This window comes from Epinephelus lanceolatus, chromosome 11 (assembly GCF_041903045.1).
Source record: "Epinephelus lanceolatus isolate andai-2023 chromosome 11, ASM4190304v1, whole genome shotgun sequence".
In the NCBI taxonomy this organism is placed as follows: domain Eukaryota; kingdom Metazoa; phylum Chordata; class Actinopteri; order Perciformes; family Serranidae; genus Epinephelus; species Epinephelus lanceolatus.
In genome coordinates, this window is record NC_135744.1 from 36892685 (window position 1) to 36913663 (window position 20979).

Sequence of the window (20979 nt, forward strand, 5' to 3'; positions counted from 1 at the left end):
GCCGTATATTTTCCTCCATTTATCTTCATGTTTGTGTATGTGTTTGTCACCCTAGGGAACCCCGGAGCGCCTGATCATGCACCTAGTGGAGGAACCGTCGGTGGTGGACCCCACCTACATTGAGGACTTCTTGCTGACCTACAGGACCTTCCTGTCAAATCCCATGGAGGTTGGCAAGAAACTGCTGGAGTGGTTTCACGTGGACAGCCTCCGTGACACGGTAAATTTGTTTGCGCTTGTGTGTGTGCGGCTGGTTTTGGTCATTTTGGGTGTGTTTGTACAGTACATGGATGGATATATGAAAGGCTGTGCAAATTTCCATGCACGCAAAGTTTGTGTGTGTGTTGGGGTAAGAGCCGACATGAAAGGTCAGTCGGGTTGTTTGGCTCGGATTGGAGTGTTAAGGTGTTTTTGTGCAGGGTAGTATTGAAGAGTATGCATTCTAAAACTGTATATATCTGTTCTGCACTATTTTATATGTGCAGTTTAAATAACGGTCCTTATACTCCCATCAGCACTCCCCTAATTATTTGTATTCATGCATGTCGATGGAAATTGTTGTACCGCTCACGTGCCGATCGATACAAGTTCAGCCAGCTCAGCTGTCCTTGAACCCAGCAGCGATTTGTTCATGCCTGACACTCCCATTGTCCATAACCGCTTTAACCTAAGATTAGTCTTCTATTGTCAATAGTCTTTATGTGGTTGTCATTCAGGCTTATAATCTTCAGCTCCGTTTAACAGGATCTAATCCTGTACAGAACGAGCAGGGAGAAAGAAACAGAATGTGCAAAGAGAGGAGAAAAGATGCCGTGAGGAACTTAAGAGAGAGAGGAAAGTGGACATTGATTGATTGATGCTCCGTGTTGTTGCATCGGTTGCTCTGACCTTTTGCAAAGGTTAGAGGAATGTTACCGGCAGTGTAAACCTGCTGAAATAATTGTTTCTGAATTGCTTTTGCTTCAGGTTTTACTCCTAATTATTGTAGGACGAAATAAAGCAGTCAACCAAACAATGGTTAAACATTTTCTCCACAGCCATGCACATGGTCATTATTTAGCCTCCCTGCTGTTTCTTGTGTGTTATAGTACAAGCTACTAAAGGTGTTTTTTTTTTTCAGTAAATAAAGACAGATCTATAACTGGAATGAAAAAAAAACAAAAATCTGACCATTAGGGGTGCGTTTTGTTAGACTAACAGTTGAAACAAGTGTTTGGTAGCCATTAAAGATATAGTTAACTCCTATAACCTTTGTACATAAATGAGAAATGTTTAACAGAGACAGTTTTACAGCATGGTAACATAGTGAGAAACGATGATTGCACTCATGTTGCCAGCGTCCCTGAGCAACTACCAGCTCCCGAGGTCCTGCAAAGTAGTTAATTAGAACCTCTGACCCAGCACATGCAGTATAAGCATTCTGCAAGAGCTTTAAACATATGTCTTGTCAAAGCAGCTCATACTTAAATAGAACAAGAAGGCGGAGAGTGAAAATACATTGTGACAGAAACTGTTAAAAAAGAAGTGTGCGTATTGTGGTTTTACTGAACAAAGCTCTCATTGTGTCTCACAGGTAACGAGAATAGTGCTGCTGTGGGTCAACAACCACTTCAATGATTTTGAGGGTGACCCGGCCATGACACACTTTCTGGAGGACTTTGAGAAACATCTAGAAAACACAGTAAGCTCAAACATAAATCTAAAATAAGTGTGCACTTAAGTGCATCGATTATTTTGTCACTTTTTACTCGGTTTATTTGGTTAATTTAAATTGTAGTACTCCACAAATATATACCTGCAGTCCGTGCATTGTCAGAATAGTTGCTCAGATCAAACAGTTATTGTGACATTTTTGATATTCTCATGTAAAAACTGTTTTTAAATCACCTTGAAGCATTTGCTTATGAATGTTGTTTTAGCATCCAAAACTTCAATGCACGCCTCAGGAAGCAAAAGCTAATTTAAATGCAAGACTCATCACGCTCATCATTTTCCCATTTTTCCCTCCTTGTCAGAAAATGAAGGGCCATTTGCGGCTGCTGAACATTGCATGTGCAGCCAAGGCTAAGTGGAGACAGATCACTCTGCAGAAGGCGTCCCGGGAGTCGCCACTCTACTTCAGTGTGCAGGGCGGCAGCGAGAGAGGATTCGGCATCTTTGTTGAGTCGGTGGAACCAGGGAGCAAAGCTGCGGAGGCTGGACTCAAACGGGGAGATCAGGTGAGAGGGTGTAAAATACAGAATGTAAATCAGGTTACAGTGAAGCATGGTGTTGACGGCATTGTGCAGTAATAGTTTTAAGCAGCAGAACCGGTCAGCATAACAAACTCCAAGTATCATTCAGTGGCTCAGCTGGGAGTTGAAGCTTGAATTGCACTAAGAAAGATTAAAGACAGATCATTAGTGCGTTCCATAAAGGTACGCCTTGAGTGAACCAGAAAGAAACAAGAGGAACATGATGTCTGACGACCAAGTTTTGATCAAAGGCAACTTTTCTTTGAAGATCCATCTTGACTGTCCTCAAAAATGTTAATCTTTATTCACATTTCTTAATTATCTGATGCAGGTAAACTTCTTTCCTATTTATGATTTTAAGAAATTCTGTTTTGGCTTATACGGCACATTTTCTGACTGCTTCTTTTCTTTATATTTAACAACTGCAAACTGCAGATTTATCTGATCTAAAGGTGACATAAAACAGTGTTCAAATCAAGCTTCCCAGCAGTAACACTGTATTACACACTTCCTTTTTTTGTGTAGTTTTTAGAGGACTGAAACTTCATTGTTCGCTCTTTGCAGTTAGTAAACTGCTTACAGATATGCTGAGTCAAGAGAGTCAAGAATAATATCATGACAGGCAAACCAAAATACAAGCGTTGTGTTTCAGATTTCAGTCACGGATAATCTGAAAGGGACTTAAGTGGGTGTTTTTTTATGCTCCTGCTGTATTTTCTTAATTTTGTTCGTCTTGTTTCAGATCATGGAGATCAATGGTCAGAACTTTGAGAACATCTCCTTCTCCAAGGCTGTTGACATCCTAAGAAACAACACACACCTCTCTCTCACCGTCAAAACCAACATATTCGGTGAGCCAAGTCAGAGTATTTGATATAAAGAACAGTCCACTTCAGTTCATATCAGTGCAGATCATTTGAGAAGATGACCACTTCTCTTTCTCCTCTCTCTGTACCTCCATCATCATCTAGTCTTCAAAGAGCTCCTAAGCAGGATCATGCATGAGAAGAAAAATGGCGGCCCTCACATTCCCAAGATCCAGGAGAAAAAAGGCAACCGCTTCTCCATCCCGGACCTTCCTGGAGACATGGAGTTCCCGACAGACCACAAGAGCACCAGGAAAATGAAGGCCAACACTGTATCAGGAGGCCGAAACAAGATCAGGAAGATGCTGGAGAAGACGCGCTTCAGCATACTGCCGCCCAAACCATTCAGGTAAGAGGATTTATGAAGATACTGCTCTCTGTACAGTTGCAAGTGCTTGAATGGGAATAAAATGGATTAAGGGTAATATTTCAGTCTAGATGTGCATAGAAGCATAGCAGGCAGAAGGACTCCAGGTGGCCAGATACACAGCTCCAAATGTATGGTAATGTTGCAACTGTGTGCTATCAAGTTTACAATGCCAATTTAAAAGGTAGTGATATCAATGCGGTGTTCACATCTCGTTTTCGCTGACCCCAAGTGGCCAAAAAAATCAGCTAATCAGAGTTCATGAGGATTTACCTTCCAGCCGGTGCACAATCCTCTCTGTCGACTGTCACTGCATCGGTATTGTAGCAAGCTGTGACCATCTGCCGACAGGAAATGTTGGAGTCGTGAGCAGAAATCTAAGCCTCTAGCTTTGCCACTGAACTGAACCACTTATTGCACCTCAGAAAGTGATAGAGAAGCACATTTCAGCCTCCTCTCATGGCTTGTATGAGCAGGAAACGGAGAGACTTCACCCAACTTACACTAAAATGCTTACCTGCATTCCCTTTGGAAGGTGGTAGTACACACAAATCAATGACAGAAAGTCCATCCCATTATAAGCTGTGGTTAAAGGGACATTGCTCTGAAAATTTCCTGCATGTGCTTGCAATCCTCTTTTTACTCTTTCAATTATCTTCAGCTGCTGTAATGTTGATATGATTCAGCCGAATCATGAAAATGTAAAAGGCGTCATCATCATCATATAGCCGTTGTCGCTGTCATCCACAAGCAGCCGTTATACTTGCAGCATCTGGAGCAATTGAAAGCAATTGTGCAGATGGAGGCTCACATTCAATATTCCACCCATAACGTGCTGATACAGGCTTGATTTCATTTCATCATTTCATGCCTCTCTAGGCCTCATTAAACTCCATACTGTGTCAGTGTGTGTGAGAGAAGACACTGTTTTCGCCCTGTTAATTACAGAGCTAACCGTCAGCGTGGCCCTCACACACTGTAAACTTGCACACTCGCACACAGACACTGTCATATCTGCGTCCCCTCCCTCACTTTCCTCCCTCACTGTCTCCACTCTATCAGTTTCCTGCTCCACAGTAATTATGTCCACAAAGCCACACAGTTTGCATGAAAACTGATTGTGTGTCTGTCTCATAACGCAACACGCTATCACGCAGCCATTGATCTGACTCGGTGCACGGCTTCCAAAGGCTCTCCGCTGCGTTCTATTTATCGACCAAACAAGAGCTTTCATTGCTTTTTTATTTCGCCGGTCGGCACCATTCAAACCACTCTTTGGTTCAAAGGAACTGATGGCTGATTAAAGGGACTGGAGATGAGACGGGTGGTTTGGGTCAATCGGGATTCATCAGTGCCTGTTATAGGATGAAATTATGACGGGAGGCAACATGGTAAAGTTGTCGGATGGATGTATGTGTACAAAAGGTACAGGCTGCTTTTAGGACGATGTCATTGTAAGCTGCAGTGCGGGACTTTTGCTTTTGTGAGAGTCATTTCACAAACACCATCAAGGCCTGCTTTTGACGGATGCCTGTGTGTGAAGTTGCTGCATCTCCCCAGCCCCCAGCAGCGCTCTCTTCAAGTCTTCGAGTTTCTTTTGTATACTGACATCCACTCCAGAAACTTTTCTTAGACACGTCCAAGGATTTTCCGCTTTAACTGCTGTACTGCTAGCTGCTGCTCTGTGGCTGTGGTCTTTCCCATGGATGTATAAAGAGAACTGGATACAGCATTCTGGGCGGGGCCCTGTTCATTCCTATGATAGTTGCTCAGTGGTGCATGAAGCAAAAAAAAAATGTATTTCCTGGGTATAAATTACCTGCATGTTTTGCATTGTGGGGCCCATAGAGCATGTGCACCAGATATTCTCGCTGGCTGACAGCTAACTTCCTGTTTAGCCCTCTGCTAACTTGACTGGGGATAAAATTTAGTCCTGCAGCTTCTCTAGACTTTCAGGATGTTACCGGACTGAATGGCTCAAATTCTGATCGTGAAGTCATTTCTCAGGGGTTGTTACACTCCAAAAAATATATCCACTGATTTACAGACATTTCTTTCACAATGTTAAGTCCAAAGGAAGAAGTCTTCTTGGGCTCACTGGCATCACGTGGTGGACGCAAAGGTTGTCAGTCCACGGTTTGGCAACAATGTCAGATTGGCTTCAAAGCCAGGCGCTGCTTCTAAGGGATTGGTTTCTCCCCCCTTCACTGTTTTGTATCTTTGTTCTTCTGTCAATGCATCACGTCTGGTGCATCTGCATGGCAAAGTTGCCGCAGACAACCAGCACCACAACTCTGGTATACAGCAAAAGACAGAGAGCTTTCTCTGACGGCAACAGGCTTAATCAACTTTGTATGAACCTGTTTGGCAAGGGCTTGAATGTAATGGACGTTCCTTTATATGTAAAAGTCCCGCATCCCAGCTTTAAAAGACACCATGCAGTTTGAAGCACGCCCACGCACACACACTGGACTCACTGTCATTTTAAGGACACATTGGCTGTCACAAGGACACAGCCTGGGACCACCGTTGCCATGGTAAAGTCTCTCAAAAAGGATACATTTCCAATGCTTTTGCTCACTTCTTAAACACCTGGCAAGTTAAAAAAGGAAAATAATCTTGTTAGACAATTTAAAATCCCATTCAGATGCTCTTGCATACATATACAGACCTACGCTACCTGCTGCTGCTTCTGTCTGTTCTTGGCTGACATTGTGCTCTACGTCAGACAGGGATTTTACATGACAAGGACACGTTGGCAATAAATAACTTGTTTTTCTGCCAAATGAAGATGCATATGCACCTTTACACACATCGCATATTGACCAGTCTGGTTGATTTACATTCCACAGATTGGAAAGCAATAGACGGAGGTTTTAGCCTTTGGTCAGTTTGTCTCAGAAGTCTAGATGATTTAGTGAGATGACGGTTAAGTAGTAGCCCCACGTCCCATGATGCCATTTTCATCCTCTGTACTGCTTTATAATGCAGTCACACGCACTAAATCATGACGCATATCACACTGTAGCTATTGTGTTATTAAGTGTTTGTGCATCTTGACATTCACCCTGCAAGACGTCCATGTTTTACTGCATGCTCGCCACACTGCTGCTGTGGAACTGTCCAGGAAATGATTACTAGTAGTGGGGTAAAAACTGATGGAGACACTGGGGCACATGCTGTCATATTTGTGGGTTGTTTGGTATGTGATCAGTAGAGTTGATAATTCTGTTTTTAAAATGTTTCTAAAAATGTGGTTATTATGTGCCTCCTGCTGCTCCCTCATGAGTATTTTTGTGAATGAAATCAAATAGTAAAGCTGTATTCTCTCACAAATCCTGCACTGTCCTGTGCTGTGTGTGAATCTATGCTGGCTTTATGAAAATGCTCCTGACACTTTTCTGCTCATTTATTTCAGCAAACCTGTCAGCGTGTCCACACTTATTTGCTGTTGTATATGTTGTCAACCTACATATGTGTTCATGTTGGTTTAAGAGTGTGTGCGTGAAAAGAGAGGCCTTGTCACTCTGCTGCACTTGTATTGCTGAATCACTTCAGCAGAGCTCTGCTTCTGTTTGTTTTGTTTTCTTTTTCTTTTTCATGCTTTTCAATGTCGTCTCTCTCCTGTTTGTCTCCGCTGCTTCAGGGGCCTATTTGGGTAAGACCTCCTGCGTAACTCCCCATCCTCCAAACATTTGATTCAGTATCCATCTGTAGACACGCACATGGCAGACAGCCACACACACAAACACACACAAAGCACCGCTGACCCTCAACAACATCACTAGAGGACTGCACTTGAAGATCTCATGCTAATTGCTTTAACTCACGAATCTTACTTTTCCACAAAGTCAAGGTGCTCCTTCTCTTTGTTTCTCTCCAGTTTCATTTGTGCTCACGGCTTCTTTCTAGAGTGTCTTAGATGCTCTGTTATTCAACCAAAGGTGCCGTATTCTGCTGAGATGTTGCATTAAATGTCAAGGAGACCTCACTTTAATTACAGTGTTATATAGTAAAGAGTGATGTCAGCTGCAGATGCTTTTGGTTTCTTGATGTTTGACATTCAGCACACCTGCCATCTAAAGTAAATCAGATAAATACCTGTACGCCTAAAAACTGGGAAGCTTGAGGAAAAAGCTTTAATGCTTTATTTACTGCTAGATATCTTCTATTTGTCATATTTAATGTACTAAACCTAAAAAAGTGTGTCATACTTGTCTCAAACCGAAATGATTTGGCCTGTGTACTTTGTAATTTTGGTTCAAAATACAGGTGTAATCACGTGTGTCCTTTACTTGCATTTGTCAAAGTGTGAAAATGATCAGACTTGGGATGCATTCAACATCAAACAGTGTCAGTTTAGTCTTATTTGAGCCCCGCGCTATTCTTATCTGTCTCAATTTCACCATTATCCGCTTTATAAATCTTCGTTTTTCCTCCTTTTTTCACCTCCCTCCAACTTATTTATCCTGCCTGCTTCTTTATGTCTCTCATTTTCTAACTTTTCTTTATCTACCTGTGTCTGTTTTTACCGTCCTTCCATCTTATCGGCGCAGCACCTCGACCAGTGACTCAAAGATTACAGAGGCTTTGCTACAGCAGCTCTCGGCTGTGTCAGTGGAAGCCCCGCATTACTGCACCGTGTTCAGTACATACTGTACAGACACACACACACACCTAGAGGGAAGCTGCAATTAGTATGCAGGCAGAACCAAGATGAACTCTCTATCTCAGATGCTCAATTACAGACTGCATCACAAACTCATAACGACAACATATTGAAATGAATGCAATGTGGATTTAACATCAATATTCAAGTGTCAATTTCAGACCTTATTGCTTCTGTTTTCTTTTATTCTAGTTTTACAATGTTTGTCATTTTTTTTCCCTCTATAAAATGCCATAAATTTACCTACTCAGTCAGTCTTAAAGCTTGAAAGTTTAAAGCTACCACAACTGTTAAAGCAAGTGTTATTTAACCTTCAGGAACCCACATTTATCATTTGAGGCAGGGCTATTCAAAAACACAATACCCAACCTGTCCGTCTCAGAAGAGCTGCCATTTCCATCACATGTATGCAGATCCAGCCAGTCTAATGAGGCCATCAATGTAAAGGTTGACGTTTGCATATCCCTGAGTGTGGCTGAAGAGCCAGGTAGAAGGGCGCCTGTCTCTCAAGTCCGGTTTTGCCTCATAATGTGGCCAAGTGCTGGACACACACAAGAGAACAAAGGGCTGAATGCTAACACCAACACATTTTCAAAAGGGAACTGCAGGAACACAAAGTACAAATGTGCAAATCTGAATGAGCTAAAATCCTCATTACTTGTCATTTCTTTTCATATGTGCTCTGCTGTTTGCAACGCTCGTTTGTGTCTCTGTTAGCATATGTGTATACCTGTCTCATTGTCTGGTGTCGTGTGTGTGTTTGGTGAACTTGTGTGTGTCTTTCTGCGAATGCTCCTTATCAGTTCCTGCCATTCATGAAACCGCTGCGCAGATGAATTTCGGCTGTGTCACTGCATATTAAAAGACAAATATAGCGATATTGATGTTTTGTGTTGTCATTCTGCAAGAGTAGACATTTTGATTAAATCTCCTGATATTTTTTCCCACTGTGTTATGAGTTATATGTTCTGAAGATGAACGGAAAAGCACTCATTCTAATTCTAAAAGTCATAATACAAAGGGGAAAAAACATTTAGGCAGTTTTGAAAATGTCTACTGCTGCAAAGTAAACCACCAAATTAATTTAAGAACATTAAGTTGTTATTTGAAGGAGAATATCTAATTTACTGCTTTTCTCTATCTCTCATATTATCACCCCCTTTTACTTTGAATACCACCCCCACTCCACCTGTCACCCCCTTCCTCTCTCTGTCCCTCGTACCCCTTTCTTTCCTCTCTAGTGATGGTGGCATGGGTCAGTCTCAGGACGACAGTATCGTGGGTACCAAGCAGTGTCGACACAGCGTGGCCATCATGCCCATCCCCGGCAACCTGTCATCCAGCAGCCCTGACCTGCTGCACCCGGCCACCAGCGTCCTCGACTTCTCCAACCCGGCAGGTAAGAATAAAATCCTGACTGGGTTAAATCAAGGGGTTTATGTGGGGACACAGAAACATCCTTTATTACTGATTGTCCCATTAGGACAGCATGTTAAGTCTTTTCCTGTTTCTTTCTTTGCGTCTCTTCAACTAAATAAATGTGATGGTTAGCTGATGAATCTTTTTGAACATATATCTTGAGAAACTGCCTGAAAATCATCTCTTAAAGGAACAGAGTGTTTGATTTAGGGGGATTTAGCAGTGAGGATTGCAGATTGCAACCAGCTGAAAGTTAGAATTCCTCTTGGTCAATCAGGAGATTCTTACCGGGAGCCAAATTATAAACACAGATCTCTCCAAAACAAACAGACCAGGTGATTAAAACAGGTAAAAACACTGAATAAAGTAGTGTCATGTTACAAGTAAGTGTTTTTACGACACTGTTCACACTGCTCACTGCAGACAGGCTGCTGGCCCAGCAGCTACTAATGTGTGCTCATATATTTTCCCTGATAACTTAATATCCAGAAGTTCAGTTTATAGCAGGAGCCAGATTATCCGCAGAGGTCTCTTCCTCTCCAAAACAAATGGTGAAGTCATTTAACAAGTGATTTAAACAAGTAAAAACACTGAATAAAGCAGTTTCACGCTAAAAAAAAGTCTGTTTTCCAACACTGTTTGGCAGCGAGGGGCTGCTAACAGTGACCGATGTGAAAAAGCCCATTTAAACCTCAGGAACAGCCCTATCTAGAGCCAGTGTTTGGTTAGTCTGTTCTGGGCTACTGTAGGAACATGGTGGTGCAAAAGGGAGATCTCCGTGATTGAGGAGCTGCTCCCTAGGCACATATAAACAGCTCATTCTAAGGTTACAAAGGTTCTTATTTTCAGGTGATTGTACACCTAAGAAAACATACTCTGTCAGTATGCCCCCCTAAATCCGACACACACTGAACCTTTAAAGTGAAACTCTAACATGAAACCAAAGCACACCCATGCAAACAAATTTCTTGATAGAACACTTAAGATATAAGCTAAAGTTCTAAAAGCCTCCAAAAACCCAATTTATCTTCACGACCATAAGTACTTTAGATGTAGGGGAAGCAAAACTTTCATTACACCTATTCACAGTTGTTCTTGACCTTTATGACCTCATTTCAGGTGCCTCAGTCGAACAATTCAGTGCTTCTTTCCTGAAGCTGTTTGTCTCACTTGACTTGAGGCCTCGGCCTCATTGAGCAGTGAAAGCCACTTGTAGAGTGAAGGACTCCAGTGCTCAGTGAGCACTGAGAGACGCTTTACTGACAACCTGTCACCCTTGAGCATAATCGCATAAAGCAGCCATATGAGAAGTACTGTATAGTGTTGGTTGTCTCCAATGCGAACTTTCCGTCTTTCTTCCTCTGTCTTTCTCTCTCCTTGAAATACGGGCAAACTCCTCAAAAACACTTATGCTCACTTGTGCTGACAAAGGAACATGCATAAACTCCCTCGAAGCGAGGAACTGCAGCTTTCTAGCACACACATACACACACTCACTCACCATGGGGTTTCTTTTGGAAGTGCCACAGAGCTGTTGCAGAATTGTGTCCATCTGAAAAGGATTAACCTCCTGGACTATAAGACTTATTTATTTATTTCCTGTCAGACAGGTTTCTGCTGCCATAATTATTTAAACTAACATGGAGCACTCCCTGTGGATCTGTGTATGTGTCCATGTTTATGTGTTAACGGAGAATGAAATATTGAAAAAGGGGAGAACAAGAAAGATAAAGTGTAAGGTGAAAGAGAGCGAGAGAGCAAATATGTTCCTGATTTATTCCACCGGCCATTTGTCAATGCGCTACACACACTCAAACAGTCAGATGCACACATGTAGGCCTCACATGTGGTTGTGTTGTAGTGGAGTGCAAACACGCACCAACTGTGCCACATTAATCATTTGTCATTAGATCAAGTTTCCTCTAGTCCTTTGGTTCCTCATTAGATTTATTAGAAGGTTGAGAATAGCTGGCTCAAACAAAACCCCTGCTCCAGATGCTCAACAGGGCTTGTGATACCTCCAGGGTCCTACCTGTAATACTTTAGCGTAGGGATTGTAGGAAGCAACATGGCTGGGTATTTTAAAATCTTGTGTTTACATCTTTATGGTATTAAAAAGCTCTTGGCTTGTTTTAAAAGAATACTTCTCCTGCGAAATGACTATTTGCATATCAGTTACTCACAGAGTGTTAAGTTGAATTTGTGAAGAAAACCTTGGTTTCCTGGCATGCCTTCATGCCTTCAAAAGGAGAATCCAAAAAAGGCAAACATTCTTCATGAACTGAAGTACGTGTTTTTGTGTGCATCCCAACCCTCTGCACTTGGAAATTAGATTTTTAATCGCGATGAGGCTCTAGTAAACTAAGGCTCCTGGTTAAATGAAGTATTACTTTGCTGGTCTCACTCTATTAGACAGTGAGAATTTGTAAGAGTAAGTGATTAAAAACTAATTTCTATTGAACTTTTTAATAACATACGTTATAAAGCGCGTTCCAGTGGATTATTTGTTTGACAGAAAATAAATCAACAACTATTTTTGCCAATTTTGGTAACTGATTAATCGTTAAGATGGTTTGGCAAGCAAAGATCCCAAAAAAGTATCTGGATCCAGCTTCTCAAATGTAATAGTTTGCTATTTTTCTCTGTCCTATATTACTTTAAATTGATTATCTTGGGATGTTGGACTGTTTGTGGGACAAAGCAATCGATTTGAAGACGTTGCCTTGAGAAGTTTTGAAGGGAATTTTCACTATTTTTCAGCATTTCAGTGACTAAATAATGAATTAATTAACCTAAGCAATTGATAACGATATGAAAATAGTCATTAATTGCAGTCCCAGTTGACCTAGTATTTGCCTTACATGTGACACACTTGATGGTCCTTGTACATTCCTGCCTCAAACTTTAGGTTACAAAGGTAACCCTGGTTCTCTGATAACATGAGTGAGGTATCTCACCAAGCGAATGTTTGAAAGAGAACCACTAAAGCTGAATCACTGAGAGACGTGGAGCGTGGACGTAAATGTTGTGTTCCTTTAGAGATAGAGGTAGAGTAGGAGCGTTTTCTTCAGTGGCTGCTGTTCATGTCGTCCTTTTTGTTTGCAAAGTGGCGACATGTCTTTTCAGTGAAGTTGAGCTCTCAAATTCTTCGTGTTTTTCGACTTTCTTCTTTTGTCCATGTCTTGCTATCCATTATCTGCTATCCATTTGTTTTTTCCTCTCCTACTATTTCTCTTGTCCTTTTCTCTTTCCTCTTTCTCCTCTTGCAACTCTTGCTGTGATTTTAAACAGATGTTGTAGTGTAGAAATGATGACTCACACTCAGCCTCTCTGGTTTCACATGAACAGATTTAGGCTACAGTAGAAACTCCACTGGTCTTCCCTCCCTGTTTTTTTTTTTTTTTTTTTTTTATACTTCTGTCATGATACTTCTAGGCACTTTGTCTCTTTGTACTCTTCCCACACTATTTCTTTCTCTCATATTCACTGTGTTTTCTCTTTCTCCTTACTGCTTTCCAAGCCCTGGGACTGTACTGTAAGTATACATACTTTTAATGCCACAGTTTGTGTTTCATTATGTATTCCTCCCTAACGTCCCCTCCGTCTTGACTCTTTTCTCCTTAAATCCATGAGCTTTTTGCTCACACTTCATCTTTGCATCCCTGCATTTGAACGTTTTCCCCTTGTCATCTAACCTTGTGAGAATCTATGAGTATATGAGTAAAGACATATTGATCAGTTTTCACTTTTGAAGAGGTTATCTAAGGGTTGAAGCAATTATGTTCACTATTTTCACTCAGATAAAGATGTAATTTGCCTCTCTCTTAAAAAACTTGGTGACTCAAACTATACTCAGTTCATTTAAGTTGATTATTTCATGTGTTCATCAGCAGTAAAATTGGTTATTCAGGAAAAAAATGGAGAAATGCTGGACAGTGACCACGAGACAGTGATTGAGTCGTATTTGATGACACGTACTGTCATTGCAAGTGCATTTGAAGTTCAGCTAAAATTAAACTGCTTTTTGTTCTTCTACAACATCTACCCTGTTTATCACATCTCTTTACATCTAATGCAATCTGCATTGAGAAAAAACTCCTTCCTTAGATGGAAGAAATTTATATTTCTTTGTTTCATGACAGCGCCCCCTTGATTTGCCTTGACTCATTGGAATACTGTTAGTTCCTATTTACATAGATGAAGAAGTTCTTCCCTGACAGCCAATCAAAATCGCTTCATTTTAAACCATATTTGCATTAAAAAGCAACATCACCCTTCTATCATAGGTGGGTGGTCGTGCTGACTAACAGCCAGTCACCAGGAAAAAAATACACAGCTAATGTCACTTTGCAGGCTACGTTGTTAATTAGCTGCTCAGCTGCAGCACATCAAATAGCATGTAAAGCTACTTGCGAATCAAAATAACTTTACAACGTAATTTGTGTGAAAACAGGGCATGCACAGCACATAAGCTGAAAAAACGAGTGCAGCTTAAAATAGTTTAAGATATCCATCTTGAAAGTACTTTAAAATGTCCATGAATAAGTACTAAATATGGGTCAAGCACCCAAGCTTGCTCAAGTACTAATGAATCTGACAGAAGTAAGTAAGTGTCACTTTGGTCCGATGAAATGCTGGTGTGGTCCTAACTCTTTAACACCACGGCTAACAACACTTTGTCTTTGCATGGCTTGAACGCTACAGGGCAAGTTTGTTTATTTTGTCTCTTGTTCCCCTGCTGCCAGCACTAGATCTAAAGCCGCCGGCTGCTGTCAGTCAAACACAGCCACCAACACACCCCGCCATTCACTGAGGCAAAAGGGAGCACAGCAGAACATGGCATCTAATGAGATCATATGGATTTATTGTTTGTTTTTTATTGTCTTTGGACAAAACTGGCTTTTCTCACACAGAGTAAGGCAAGAGAAGAGTCAAGCTCTGGCTACAGAGACAAGACTTGTTAGCAGGATAGATTGATTGTTGGTTTTAGTCACTTCAGGAGGATTGGTGATTGCAACAAAAACATAAAAGCCTAATCCTTAAGCTGTGGAGGATGAAACAGCCTCCTCACATGTACATGTAGTGACATTTTCTCGTTAGTGTTTATTTATTTGAGCCAGGGTGTTTAACCCCAGCTGCTCTACTCCACTCTCCTCAGCACCTCAAGCCATCATGCCCTGCCCTCTTCCGCCCTGTATGCTTTCACATGTGATTTATGTCTTCTGACTGTATGATGGAGTGACTGGGAAAAGCTTTGGCAAACAGTAGAAAGGAGGGAGCGGAGGCGGAGGAGGAGGAGGAAGGTTGTGGGAAGTGTGTAGCCTCTCTTAGTGCTGTGTTTGCAAAAACCCAAGAAGACTTTTTTCACCAGTGTAGAAATCGTCTTTGGCTCCAGGCCATGAATACATTCTCTGGTGTTGATGAAAATGAACGATGCCCTATTAAAGATGATAATTGATTGGATGTTTGGCTAGATGGGCAGCGATTGTCCTCCTGTGTGCAGGTCAGGTCGCAGCTCGTCCAGAGGATTAAACATGATTAAGCCCCCCGGTATGATAGCCAGCTATTTAGCCGAGAGCCTCCCACACTCTAATCACAAATCACAGCTAATGAGACACAAAGCATTTAGCTTCCACTCAGCCCACCATCACCACCCTGCTGCACATAAACAGAGAGGAGCTGTGCTACTGCAGCAACGCAGAAAACAAGGAGGGAGCCACACATTTAATCCTCTGGTGTAGTCTTTATATCATTTTCATTCTAAGAATCAGTGTTTCACCACATATCACCTTCGTTGGGCTAAAAGTCAGTAATCATTTGACTTGTCAAATTAAGTGCAAATGTCATGTGATTTATATCAATAAGTTCAGAGTCCATAAAGAGGTCATTCATAACCAAGACTGGCCTCCGACATCAAACATCAATATGTTCACATTCCAGGAACCACTGAATGCAAAAAAGCAAATTTCACACGTTAAAGCAGAAAAACATCTGGATGCTTAAAGAAATAACTCCATGAAATACTATAAATAAGCATTCAAGAGTAGCATATAAATGACAGAATAAAAACATGTGGGTGCATATAAAGCAGCAAACTCCAGAGTTGTAAAATGAAGCAAATGTGCCAAAAACTGCAGTTCCTCTAATGGCCACTTGAGGCGTGCTCCAAGAGCGAGCCACTCTTAATAGACCCCCATGTTAAAATCCCACCTTTACAGCAGAGATAAACATGTTTACAGCCTGGCACAAAATACAGTTTTGGTCAGGGCAACTGTTCGGGGGATGATTTCATATATAACTCACCTATCTGCATTTTATTAAAGCTTTAAGTTAGACAAGATGAAGGGCATGGCCGAGGTGTCACTATAGTCTATGAGTCAGATCCAGCTCTTGCTCCTCCACAGCTTCACCCTGTCGCCAAAATATGTTCACTTATGGCCCAAAAACAACATGGTGACAGCCGAAATGCTGCTCCTGATGCTTTAAAACAGGAGTCCACAAATCAACAGGTGACGCAAAAAAAGAAAGTACATAAGACATCCCTGTGAAAATAGCAAAAAGCAGAAAAGAAACAGAAAGAGATAGCAAAACGCAACACACGGACCCACCCAGACTGATGCAGCTTCCCTCAAGAAAATTTTCACTTTTTTTATTCATCCACCAGATATTGAAAATACAATGAATTCTGCACACACACACACATACACACAGGGACACACACCAACAGCTACAGCTCTTTAAACAAGCAGAGGTGATTGATTATGAGCATTCACTCAAATGTTATTGTTATTGGCTTTGCCTTCAGCAATTTCTTTCTGCTTATTGTGCTGCTGCCGCTCTAACTATCATCATCTAAACACACACAGAGACACACACACACACACGCTAAGATCCCCACAGTCATAGACAGATCAGTGATCCTTGTTAATAAAGGGGAAGGTAATGACTTTGTGTCTAAGCACGCTGAACCCTTTTCTACTTGGTAAACAGAAGGAAGCAGGGCTGTGTGCATTTGCATGAACATTCACTTGAACAAACTCATCCATCAAACGCACCTTTTATTTATTTATTTATTTTTCCTAGTTGCCACAGTCTTTTCGTGACCTCCCTCCATTTTCAGTGAATGTTATCGAGCTTAACCACACAAACACACACACACACACACGTTGCAGCTGTATGACAGCTTCATCTGCTCTGTCGGACTCCCTTCTCTCCACTTGTCTCCGTGCAGCATTCATGACTCATTGTTTTAAAGCTCTTTGGCTGCCTGTGGCTAATGGGCCGTACCCTCTTCCTTACTCAAACACAGGGATCTTTAATGCAGTATTTCACTCAGGGGGAACATTTTCATTATTTAACACACATCGCAGCATGTGAGTCGCATGCAGCTGCTCCAGCATCAGCTGCAGTCACCACTAACATTCAAGCTTTTATTCTGGCCTCTTGCTATTGAATGTTGTGTTGAATCAATTAAACAATAATACAGTACATCATCTAACTTTATGAAGCAGTCATTGTGAGAGGTGACGTAGTTTTATTTATTTATTTATTTTTATGAATTGTACATGACATAAATGTGGTTCAGGTCGTAATTCATGTTTAAATGAGTTTTTGTTTTTTTTTTTCAATTGAATATGTGCAGGTCTTTCATAGTCTTAAAGGCAACAAACCGAAAGTTAAATACCATACAAATTTCAATTAGAAGCCCGGGCTATTATTTGCTTAAATCACTGAACTCATCAGGCTTATATTTGGGACAGGCCTTTAATTCCTTTCACACAAAACTGTTTCTCAGCAAAGATGGGAAACACAATCAGATTGTTTATTTGAACCAGTATAAATGTTACTTGCATAAAAATTTGGCGACCAGACCAGACCTCTATTTGAGACTGGCCTTTATTTGTCAAAATGTGTAGCCACACCGTGCTAGTAAAAGGGACTGGGCGTTTAATTGGGACTAGGCTTTTAATTAAAGTTTTAGGGTATGATAATGTGTTGATACTCTGGTTAAGCATTGGACCCTACGTGCATGTTCACTGTGAGAGCTCTGCTTCCTCTGCCGTTGTCACACAACTTCTAGCAAGCTATTGTTTCCTTTACCTTTCTAGGTAAATGTGTCCTTGTTTCTTTATCCCACTCAATCTTTGTCTGAAGCTCAAAATGACTGTAGTGTTTACTGTGATATCATTAATCATACTGTCACAAATATCCTCACAGCCGTGTGTGGCAACATCAAGCAAGTCCATTAGAAAATTGGCTTCACAGAAGGGTTGAATTTATGTTACAGCAGGGCTGGAAATAAGATGAAAAAGAGTGTTGTGATTCGGCTGAACAGCAGGATAATTTAGCGTTGCTGTTTGTAAATGTAAATCGTTAAATTAGTGTAATTTTCATTTTGAATTTAGGTTACTGTGACACCAGAAACTTTCTTTGACCCTTTGCCCAGTTGGTTTTACACCAAAGACGTTTTTGGCAGGAGAGTGGTCAGCTCAGCAAATCTGCTCAGAGAGGAAGGCATATGTCTCACCACCTGAAACCCTTTATAATGTAATGAAAATAAAATATGGAAACCATAACTTGATAGCATTCCTACATTTACTGGCACAGTCCACATTTAGCCATAATAACTATCACATTATAGGTACATTACTCAGACAAAGATAAATGCCAAAAATTGCAAAACTACTTTGCGATTACTGTTTTATTGCGTCATAGACTTCATTACATAAAGTTTTATTGCATTATTGACATTTGTTACAGTGTTGGCCTCCACATACTGCAACCATCAACTCATCTTGCCCTAATTAGTCACTGACAGCACTACTTTTCTTTCTCCTCCACTCTCAGACATCCCAGACCAAGTGATTCGGGTGTTCAAGGCCGACCAGCAGAGCTGCTACATCATCATCAGTAAGGACACTACTGCTAAGGATGTGGTAGCCCACACTGTCAATGAATTCGGCCTCATCGCAGCACCTGAGACCTACTCCCTGTGTGAGGTATCAGTAAGCCCGGAGGGAGTCATTAAACAGCGCCGCCTGCCCGACCAGCTCTCCAAACTGGCTGATCGGATTCAGCTCAACGGCAGGTAAGAAACACAAGAATTACACCGCAAATCTAACACCAAATGGCTTACTTTAAAGTTGACGTAGTGGTCTTCTCTCATCAGAACCAAAGGTACACAATCCAACAAACGATAATACTTTAATAAACCAGAAAGCAAAAATATTTCATGGTTAGGGAGGCTTATTGGTCATGGGAAGAAAGCATGGGCATGTATTTACAGCAGATCCACTGTGGGAAGCTTGGACAAAAAGCAGCTGGAAGTGGAACAGACAACTTGAGAATTTATATAGACCTATGTTGTGTTGAAGGCTTCAATGACTAAACCAAAGACGTGGCCCGCTGTGCTTGGACTCCAAGCCCAGGATCTTGAGACATGGCAGATCTTCCTTCCTTTTCTGTGTCGAATTATATCTGGGTTGCTTGAAATTACACAAGGCAACACAGCGCTCAGAATTTTGTACAACTATTGTGGGCTTTGTTCTGTAAATACATTTCCCAGCCCTGAACTATACGAGAACCAAATCCTTTCTAACAGTGGCTCCAGACTTCATCCCATACAACAGCACAGGTTATACACTACTGTATTGATTAAATTCTCCTACAGCAGTGGCTCTCAGTCCTGTTCCTGGGGATACAGGGTACCATTCTGAGATGTAGCTAATTCGCTTAGCATTTCTGAGGTGTAAATCAGTTCCTGGGTAAGTGGCTCGGATGAAAGCCAGCAGGGTTCCAGGTGCTGAGGAGCAGGATTCAGAGCTGCTGTCCTAGTTCAGGAATGATAAATGAAGTGGTGATCCGTGTTAAAAGTGCTTGGAAATATTTTTAGTTGCTACTCTGAGCAGAAGCTGCAGTTTGTCCCAGTATTAAAGAAAAACAACAGTTTACAGTTCATGGTACAATGCAAGTGATGCTGGTTAAGCTCTGCATTGATGTTTTGCAAATCCAAAGGGTCAGGATGCTGAATTGGTGCTCTGTTTCAATTTGGAAATGTTCACTTTGTTGTGGATGCAACTCCACGTCACCTAGGTGGGACAGCCATGTTAGGACGTTTAGCCTTTGTGTGATGCGTGTGTTTCTCTTGCCAAGTTACCAGTATGATTTTTCAGATGTCTGTGGCACATCACACACTGTCGTCTCGATGCCAGACACATTCCCTTTTAAGATTAAAGTTAGTAAGACATGAAAGGATAATTTGGACCGCAGCCGTAAAGTCTGCTTTAAAACAGCTCCTCCGTCCGTTTTTCACAGTTTTCCCCCCTCTCTCTCCTTGTCTCCTGTGGTCCCTCATCAGTCCTCTCCCAACTAGGTTAGCATGAATTTTTCATCCTCTGTCAGGGGCGGAGGCCTCGGCAGACAGCATGGCACGTCTGGAATTATTCATACACACACTAAAATGCACACACAGGCACATACAAAAATATAGATGTAGACGGTCGCATTCTTATACACGGTCATGCATCTGCACGCATATATGCAACTGCTGCGTTTACACACACATACGTATTTGCAGTCTCAGACATGTATGGACACACACTCACTTACTTAGAGGACACTCATGGTAACACCTTCCCTGTGTTTTTGATGGATGGCTGAGCTGCAGCAAGTCGTACTGTGAGATATTGGTAGGAAAATAGCTTATCTGTAGAGGTATGAACAAGCAACACCACTTATTTACTTTGCTCTCATCTTTATGCATATCCCATGGTAGATGTTTATATTAAAAGAAGTTGCTGGTGTGTCATGATTGGCAGTATTTTTACACATATGCATATACATGCTGCAGTGTCAGCAGGATGGACATGTTCAGCAAAGAGTGCAGTATTTGTATTTATCAGGAGCAGTGGGCAAATATATCTCTGCCTCGCTTCTCTTCCTCTGTATCTCGCCTCCTCCGTCTCTCACACACTGCAGCTGATGATTGACAGACGGTCCAGGGGACAGGCCAAGCCAATTGCAGGCCCTGGTCACACAGCCAAAATACATATAGATCCTCTGCTCAGCACACACACATATACACACTCCCACAAAGCACCAGAGGACATTTACAATGGCTTGGTTCCAGTGACTTTGCTTTGCCCAGTTCTGTTTAGCACCACATTGTCCATCATTAATTCAGTCTGCTTTCCTCTCCATATGTGCAGGGCTGTATGTGTTTTTATGCATTTGTTTGTTTCAAAAGTCAATTTATGAATGTAATTTTAATTGAATTGAGACAACTGATTGAAGGTCCCCTTGTCTTGTCTCCCCTCCTGTCCTTTTGTCCTATTTTGTATGCTCTTGTCTCCTCTCTTCTCATCTCCTATCCTCTTATCTCTTGTCTTCTCCTCTTGCCCCCCTCTCAACTTACGCTAATTTAGT

The 20979-nt window shown here is 41.6% G+C and overlaps 1 protein-coding gene across 10 annotated transcripts in view; it reads left to right on the top strand.

Annotated features, from left to right (window-relative positions):
- rapgef6 (Rap guanine nucleotide exchange factor (GEF) 6) overlaps window positions 1-20979 on the top strand; it is a 181568-nt gene that overhangs the window by 137539 nt on the left and 23050 nt on the right. For 7 of the 10 annotated variants that reach the window (XM_078172587.1, XM_078172591.1, XM_078172588.1 and 4 more), the window contains 8 exons: window positions 56-220; window positions 1574-1681; window positions 2016-2219; window positions 2977-3085; window positions 3206-3449; window positions 9378-9535; window positions 13076-13090; window positions 18403-18643. In XM_078172587.1, coding sequence (XP_078028713.1) covers window positions 56-220; window positions 1574-1681; window positions 2016-2219; window positions 2977-3085; window positions 3206-3449; window positions 9378-9535; window positions 13076-13090; window positions 18403-18643 — 1244 coding nt within the window. The remainder of the gene's footprint in view (window positions 1-55; window positions 221-1573; window positions 1682-2015; window positions 2220-2976; window positions 3086-3205; window positions 3450-9377; window positions 9536-13075; window positions 13091-18402; window positions 18644-20979) is intronic. The other 3 variants (XM_078172589.1, XM_078172584.1, XM_078172586.1) reach the window with 1 other exon arrangement.